Source organism: Xenopus tropicalis, chromosome 9, assembly GCF_000004195.4.
Source record: "Xenopus tropicalis strain Nigerian chromosome 9, UCB_Xtro_10.0, whole genome shotgun sequence".
Lineage (NCBI taxonomy): Eukaryota > Metazoa > Chordata > Amphibia > Anura > Pipidae > Xenopus > Xenopus tropicalis.
This window is the reverse complement of record NC_030685.2, coordinates 25,838,032-25,846,927: the sequence shown is the minus strand read 5'-3', so window position 1 is coordinate 25,846,927 and position 8,896 is coordinate 25,838,032. Positions and strand designations below refer to the sequence as shown.

Here is an 8,896-nt window from a genome sequence, read left to right as displayed (position 1 = left end):
TATTGAATCTGGTTAGGCAGCCAAGAAAAAGATTATGTTCTACCACTGAACCTTCGACAAACTGAAGCAACATGAAGCTGACCTTCTTCTACAGAGAATTCCCTGTAAGGAACTCTTGGCAGCTGACCCCATGACCTGCCCCATCAAGCTGTCTATCCTTAGCCTCTTGGTTAGGGAGCTTGTTGAAAGGTACTTGGTTAAATTTAGGTTAGCCCTATGCAACAAGCTTTACATTATGAGACCAACCAAGCCAAACCAAGGATTTGGGGCATGCTGCACAGTTGTAGCCAATCTGATTTGCTCTCAAGTTCTGGGTTGAAGGGTTGAATGCTTTTACTCTGTAGTATATGTTGCCATTGATTGGCAAAAGGGGTGAATAAAAGTGTCTCCTGCAAGAAAAAGGTTTTATTTCCATGATATATGAGTGGGATAATATAAAAATGCAAATAAATAAACAATAATCTCCAATGGATGATCATACACACAACTAATGGACACTGAAGCTCTTCATGGAACTTCCAGACTTGCCTGGCCATACCATGTTGCTTGTTATGGATAACTAATCTTTACATTGTTATTCCTACCCAGGAAAGGATGACCCCATTTGGACTGCTCTGCTACCTATCATGTACCTATTAAATTTGAATGTGATCTTCTATTTCTAACTTTCTTTTTGAGGACTTACAAATATCTGGCACAAAATAGATTTCCAGGGATGTCTTAGCATTGTTTCTCTTTGTCCTCTAGCCAAATGACATGAATGTTCCCTCAGTACTTTTCATACTGTTATATGAGCCCAGGGGCCTGCACCCCCCAAGGTGCCCCTGCCGGGCACTTCCCCCACAGGGGCCCCACCGCACCCCCCTAACCCCCCACAGGGCTTAACGTCTTCCCCTGAGTGTGCTAAAGTAAAACACCTCAGGGGAGGGACACCGGGGAGCACAGACAGGAATCAAGCCCAACACTGCAGTCTGTTACATAGATAGGTACTGCTATTTAAAAACCTGAGATAAAAAATCAGAGCAGCGCGGCAGAGTTCCCAGGCCCTATCTTCTGTCCATTCAGATACTCTTTGGGTCTCTTCATTGACACGGAGCCTGTAGGAGTATGCACAGTTGGGGCTAGTCAGGAATCAGCTTCAACTGCACACGCTCCTCCAGGCTCCGTGTCGCTGAAGAGACCTGAGGAGTATCCGGAATGCCTTAAGGCATGGAATAACATGCCTTAAGGCTACTGTAAGGCAAAACTTAAAAAAGGGGATGTTTTGTCAACTGCATGGATTAATGCAGCCAAGTAACCATCAATTACAATGTACTGTTATAGTATTGCTGCTTACACAGAATTCTATGGAAAATGTTAACTTCTTGTGTCCCTTTCTAGATGGCTACCATTTTGGAGAGATTATGGCGTCAACCCCACACCTGCTAATATACACCTTCAGGCTGTCTTCTATCTAGAAAACTATTTGGTAAACATTTGTATAATTGTATAAGGCTGCTTCAATATTCAGTCTATTACTATTATTATCATCACCTTATAGGTGATGCAGTGGTTTAGTTAGTATTATTTACCATAGACAGGGCCACCATTAGAAACCCACTTTTACTCATGAGATGATGTAAAGCATCTAAAAGTCTTTGAGAAAAACTGACCTATATTTATTATGGATTTCAGGGGTCCAGGGATAACCAACCTATTCTTTAGTGATCCTAATAGGGAAGGAAAGGGGTGATGGGCTTAGTTGGATAAGGGGAAGGATATTGTATGTTAACATGGTCCTGTAACCCAAACATAGACCAGTAAAAGCCAACTGCTGCTTGATTAATATATGTTACTGCTCGAGAGCAAAGTTTTGCAAATGTTTATTATTTGTATCTATCTTTAGGCAAAGAAAAAAAGGGTGCATTGTGATTATCTTTTTGGAACACATTGGACATGTACTCCAATACTTTACACCAATACTTTATATCAATTTATTGGCAAAGCCCATAAAGTCCCTCACAACTTAATTGCACAAAGCTCTGCAAAATGTTTTTGGCCGCTTGCACTAAATACCACGCCCATTTTACCAAATCATACCCCAGACGTGCCAGTGTATTAACCCATGATGTGCCAGTATAATCGCTATAGATAATGGATATTCTGCATATTAACCCATAACTGGCCAGTATAATCACTAAATAAAATAGATAAGGGGAGTTTTAACCCAAGATGTGCCAGTATAATTACTAGAGGGACAGATTAATCGCCATAGTAACCCTAGATATGCCAGTATAACTACTACAGGAACTTGATAATCAGTATAATAACCCCAGACATGCCAGTATAATTCTCTGTGCCAAGAACTGCGATAAAGGCATTTTACTTTGTAGTGTTATGTTGCTGCTCACAGTATTTGCTTATGTGCCTCTGCCTCACACAGCACAGAGATAAAGTTCCCAGAACCCCCCATGTTTTGGTTTCCATTGCACCAAGCCCTCACCATGCAAATCCAGGGAAAAGCACAAACCTCATTATAGTTACAAGGATGATTGGAGCACCAAACCTGATTTTTAAAAAACTGTTTTACAACCCTGACTGATCTGGTGGATCTGCAATGGCCAGGTGAGCTTGACATTTTGAAACCTCAAAAAACAAAAAAATCATACTGACTATTGTTACTCTATTTTATTAAACATTCTGTATAATATTGTGGATATACTAAAATATGGCTTTCCTTTAAACACAATACATAGCCAGGCTTGTTATGAAATGTTCTGAAATGTTAGTGCACTGTCCAAAAGTCTTGACTGCATATGCCTCCATCCACCTATTATAATGGCAGAGAAGGCTTTGATAAAAAACTGTAAAGGTTTGATCAGCCTGACGCTGGATGGTTCGGAACTTTTTCAAATGGGTCTTGGGTGTGATGGCATAAAATCTTAAGATTTCTGCCTTTACAAAATCATAATCATGCTTGTGTTCTTGTGGCACAGATAAGCAGACATCCAGCACTTTCCCCTTCAGTTTGCGATATAAACATTTCACCCAGCGTGATTTGGGCAAATTCTGAAACATGCACCTGCACTCAAATAAATCCAACATATCCAAGATGTTTTCATTGTCTGCAACAAAATACTGAAGGAAGTCATCTATATTTCCATCTATTTTGGGTGGTGCACAGCGTTTCTTCAGTTTGGGATGAGCAGCAGTTTTCGGATGTAGCTGCATGCTTTCATCTGCAATTTTGGCAGCCTGATATGGCGTGCAGCCCTCTTGGTTTAGAACCGTTTGCTTAACCTCAGCTGGACACGTTTGAAGCAATTGCTCTAACACTAGAGGCTTATAGTGATCATTGGTGTATGCTATAAACCACCCCGTATAGATGAGGGGGATGAGGCCCAGCTATTGTTGCAAATGGAGGAGGCTTCAAAACTAGGTCAAGTTGTTGTTATGGGGGACTTTAATTATCCGGACATTGACTGGAGTAATGGGGTGGCTAAGTCAGAAAAAGCTAGTAGGTTTGTAAATATGCTAAATGACAACTTTTTATTTCAGGCAGTTCAAGAACCCACTAGGAATGACGCTATTTTGGACCTGGTGATTTCTAATAATAATGAACTCATCTCTAACATTTGTGTGGGTGAGCATTTGGGGAACAGTGATCACAACATGGTCTCCTTTGAGATAATGCTGCAGAGACAGCGCTATAAGGGAGTAACTAATACGCTCAATTTTAGACGTGCAGACTTTGCCAGTATAAGGGCATCTCTGCAATGTGTCAACTGGGAAAGGCTTTTCATGGGGTTAGACAAAGAAGGAAAATGGAACATCTTTAAAACATTGCTTTGTAGGTATACACAACAGTATATCCCCCTTGTAAGCAAGGAGAGGCATCGCAAAGCAAAACCTTTATGGCTGAATAAAAGTGTTATTGTCGAGGTTGGTAAGAAAAAATGTGCTTTTAGGGCATTCAAGTTAGCTGGGACAGCAGAAACTTTCATCAGGTACAAGGAAGCAAATAAAGCATGCAAAAAAGCTATCAAGCAAGCTAAAATAGAAATGGAAAGGGATATTGCAGCTAGGAGTAAAAAGAATCCTAAATTATTTTTTAATTATGTGAATAGTAAAAAAATGAAGCAAGAAGGGGTGGGAACTTTATTATCACGGGGGGGTAAGTTGGTTGATGAGAACGGGGAAAAAGCTGAAATTTTGAACTCTTATTTTTCATCTGTCTATACATCTGAGGAGCCAGATAATGAAGGCTTCCCTTGTAATATGCCCAGTTCTAGTAATTTAGCTACTGGCGCATGGGTCACTCGGGAGGAAATTCAAAAGAGACTTGAACATGTAAAGGTAAACAAAGGTCCAGGGCCGGATGGGATTCATCCCAGGGTATTAAATGAGCTGAGCGCTGTGATTGCCAAACCTCTTCACTTAATTTTTCAGGATTCATTGAGGTCTGGCATGGTGCCAAGAGACTGGCGGATTGCTAATGTGGTGCCGTTATTTAAAAAGGGATCCCGTTCTCAGCCTGAAAACTATAGGCCTGTTAGTCTGACATCAGTAGTAGGAAAACTTTTGGAAGGGGTAATAAGGGATAGGGTACTTGAATACATTGCAGTTCACAATACTATTAGTTTGTGCCAGCATGGCTTTATGCGTAACAGATCTTGCCAGACTAATTTAGTCGCCTTTTATGAGGAGGTGAGCAGGAACCTTGATGCTGGAATGGCAGTTGATGTCATCTACTTGGACTTTGCTAAAGCGTTTGATACAGTACCTCACAGAAGGTTAATGATCAAATTAAGGAATATTGGCCTAGAACATAATATTTGTAATTGGATAGAGAACTGGCTGAAGGATAGATTACAAAGAGTGGTTGTAAATGGAACATTTTCTAATTGGACCAGTGTGGTTAGTGGAGTACCGCAGGGGTCAGTCCTTGGGCCTTTGCTTTTTAACTTGTTTATTAATGACCTGGAGGTGGGCATAGACAGTACTGTTTCTATTTTTGCTGATGACACTAAATTGTGCAAAACTATAAGTTCCATGCAGGATGCTGCTGCTTTGCAGAGCGATTTGACAAAATTAGATAACTGGGCAGCAAACTGGAAAATGAGGTTCAATGTTGATAAGTGCAAAGTTATGCACTTTGGTAGAAATAATATAAACGCAAACTATCTACTGAATGGTAGTGTGTTGGGGGTTTCCTTAATGGAGAAGGATCTAGGGGTTTTTGTTGATAACAAGTTGTCTAATGCCAGGCAGTGTCATTCTGTGGCTACTAAAGCAAATAAAGTGCTGTCTTGTATAAAAAAGGGCATTGACTCAAGGGATGAGAACATAATTTTGCCCCTTTATAGGTCCCTGGTAAGGCCTCACCTTGAGTATGCAGTGCAGTTTTGGGCTCCAGTCCTTAAGAAGGATATTAATGAGCTGGAGAGAGTGCAGAGACGTGCAACTAAACTGGTTAAGGGGATGGAAGATTTAAGCTATGAGGTTAGACTGTCAAGGTTGGGGTTGTTTTCTCTGGAAAAGAGGCGCTTGCGAGGGGACATGATTACTCTGTACAAGTACATTAGAGGGGATTATAGGCAGTTGGGGGATGTTCTTTTTTCCCATAAAAACAATCAGCGCACCAGAGGTCACCCCTTTAGATTAGAGGAAAGGAGCTTCCATTTGAAGCAGCGTAGGTGGTTTTTCACGGTGAGGGCAGTGAGGTTGGGGAATGCCCTTCCTAGTGATGTGGTAATGGCAGATTCTGTTAATGCCTTTAAGAGGGGCCTGGATGAGTTCTTGATCAATCAGAATATCCAAGGCTATTGTGATACTAATATCTACAGTTAGTACTAGTGGTTGTATATATAGTGTATGTATGTGTGTATAGATTGGTAGGTGTGGGTTAGGTGTGCTGGGTTTACTTGGATGGGTTGAACTTGATGGACACTGGTCTTTTTTCAACCCTATGTAACTATGTAACTATGTAACTATGTAACTATAGCAGTCCTTAAATTTTTTTACATTAGAGGTGTCCATCCATCGCTTATAGCGGTACTGGAGTCTCTGGTAAAAGCGGGTAAAAGATTCTTCTGCATTCCGCACCATATTTCGGAACTTGACACGATGGATTTCTGGTTCAATATCATAAGGTTTCAGCAAGGCTGCCTTTATTATTTTGTAATCCTGGCAGGCATTCATAGGCACATCACAGTAGTATCCTATTGCTTTGCTTTTGAGCCTGTCAGGTAGAAAACAGACCCACTCTGGCTCAGGCACATTGTACATGGCACAGAGTTTCTCAAATTTCAGCAGGACCCTATCAGTGTCTTCAATTACATCCTGGAACTGAGTGAAATGCTCTTCAGAAAATGGTGGGGATAATGAACCACTTTTACTATAACATAACTGCATCCACGCCATTTCCTTCTTAGCTATTTTGTGATGTAGGCGATCTTCTGTTAGCCTTTGGTTCCACTGCTTTTCTGCGTCCATACCCTGCTTTAAGATATCTCTTGTTAGCATAAGAAACTCTTCACTCTGCAGTAATAAGGCCTCACTTCCTAGTATGGCTGAGTGCGTGTAGACCACTTGGTCTATTAAGGCACTCACTTGTGAGAGGGGCCCGGTCTGATGGCAGTCAAATTTTGGAATCTCTGGAGCATTATCAGTGCATATAGGTAAGACAGTATTTATTGAGCCTAGAGGCAAAGAAGCATTTTTTTTGGTGATGGGGTAAAGAGAATTTATGTTGTCTGCAGGCACCATAGCTTTACATGGGCCTCTCTGCAAAAGAGCATTTTTGCGGCCTGAAGGTAAATCAGTATTACTTCTGGTAACCAAAGGCACATTGTTGTTGTTTAAAAGCAAAGAATTATATATGCTGTCCAAAGGCAACCAGACATTACAGGTAGCTGTAAGCAAAAGATCATTTTTGCAGCCTTTAGCCAAAGATGGGAGACTGATTACTGTATCACTGATGTTCCCTTCTACACCCATCTCCTTACTATGTTTTGGCCTCTCAGAAGGGGACTGTGAATTTACACTGCCTGCAGGCAAATTAACAGTAATGTTGTTTGAAGCCAAAGGTTCATTCATGCTGCTTGCAGGCAAAATAATATTACTGTTGCTTGAAGGCAAAGTCACATTTAAGATGCCTGATGGCAATTGGGCTTTACAGATAGTTGTAGGCAAAAGCTCTTTTGTGAAGGCTGTAGACAAGGAAGGGAGATTGAATATCACATTGAATGCTACATCACTGGCATGGCATTTTACCCCTCTCTCTGCATCTCTCTCAGAAGGAGACTGTGCTGCTTCCTGCTTTTTTTCAGCCACTCCCTCTGCGCAGCTGACTGGCTTCTTTTCTGTGGAGCTGTCGCTGTCTGTGGTGCTCATATCCTGGAATTCTGCTTGCTATATCTAGCAATATCTGGCTTGCACAGGCATCTACTGGTTGGCAACTGGGTTAGTCACTTTAAAAGGCTGTCTAATAACTCAACTGACAGGACTACTGGCTAACATACCCACCCCTACTGGCCAAGAGGTCAAGGGTCACACACTGATTGGGGAGGGGATGCTTTCTCCCAACAGTTATATCTGCATGATGATGGGGCAGGTATTATAGGAATTAAAGGCCTGATAATGACTGGCTAAAATGCCTAATGGTGTGCCAGTGTAATTACTATGAAAAATGGACAATCTGCATATTAACCCAAAACGTGCCAGTATAATTGCTACAGAAAATGGATAATCTACATATTGAGCCCAGACGAGCCAGTATAATCACTAAATAAACCAGACAATGGGCATTATAACCTAAGACGTGCCAGTATATTTACTACCAAAAATAGTTACTCAGTGAATTAACCCAAGAAAATGTCAGTATAATTACTACAGGAAATAGATCATCAGCATATTAACTGCAGACATGCCAGTATGATCACTGTAGAAATAGCCACTGTGCACTTGTTTAACCCCAGACAAGCTAGTAAGATCCCTGAATGATGGCCAATGAGCACTCAATTAACTCCAGACATGCCAGTAAGATGATTGCAGAAATGGATGGATTAACAACATTCCCCACCTACACTTGCACAGGCAGAATACCAGCACCAAAGTTGTTCTTTCGTGCTGCCCCCACGTTGCTTCTCTCTCCGCCACCCCTCTGCCTGGCTCCTGTAAAAATTCCAAGATGGCAGGGGAAACCTTAGAGCTACCGCCACCTTCCAAACAGGTGGTGATTCCAGTGATTCCCTTCGCACCCAGTGTCAATAGTCGCTGGAAATGAACAAATGCATGCGCAGTCCTATCCTGCCTGAGACAATTTTTATCATATAACCTGGAATTCTCCCACTTATTCTGCATTTTGTTTCTGTTACTTCCCTCAGTATCCTTTTAATCTTCCCACTGCTGATGACCCAATAAGGAATTTCTTCTATTGGTAAATACCATTATGCTATAGAAACAGAGTCAGACTGGCCCACCAGGATACCAGGAAAACTCCCGGTGGGTCCAGGTGTCAGTGGGCCCTCCTGCCTGACCATTTAGCCTGCTTCATGCTTATTACCCATTTATGAATGGGAACCAAGAGGAGAAATAGATGCTAGCATGTAAATAAAAGAGACTTGGAGAATAAAGTGGTTTTAGTGAGGAAAGGAGGAAAATTAGTTTGGAGAGTGGGCCCATGGTCTAATATTTTCTGGTGGGCCCCTGGGCCCAGTCCGACACTGTATAGAAAGGAAAAAGATTCCGATATTATGGGAAACCCTTGCAAATTCATAAAAATAAATGGACTTTCAATGCACAACAGATTTTCCTTAAATCTCACACTAAATGATCTTCAGGCTGGACTCCCCTTCCAACCACTCTTCATGAAGTCAAACCCCACAGTTTGGAAACTCATCTGCATCCTACCCAC

The 8,896-nt window shown here is 41.6% G+C and overlaps 1 protein-coding gene across 1 annotated transcript; it reads right to left on the bottom strand.

The window, feature by feature from the left end:
- Nucleotides 1-2,652: 2,652 nt before the first annotated feature.
- LOC101731081 lies at nucleotides 2,653-7,504 on the bottom strand. Its single transcript, XM_031893491.1, has 3 exons — nucleotides 5,979-7,504; nucleotides 5,632-5,633; nucleotides 2,653-3,321 (listed from the first exon to the last, which is right to left on the bottom strand). Exons 1-3 carry the CDS (start codon nucleotides 7,372-7,374, stop codon nucleotides 2,719-2,721), a joined length of 2,001 nt encoding a protein of 666 aa, XP_031749351.1. The 5' UTR covers nucleotides 7,375-7,504; the 3' UTR covers nucleotides 2,653-2,718.
- Nucleotides 7,505-8,896: the final 1,392 nt, after the last annotated feature.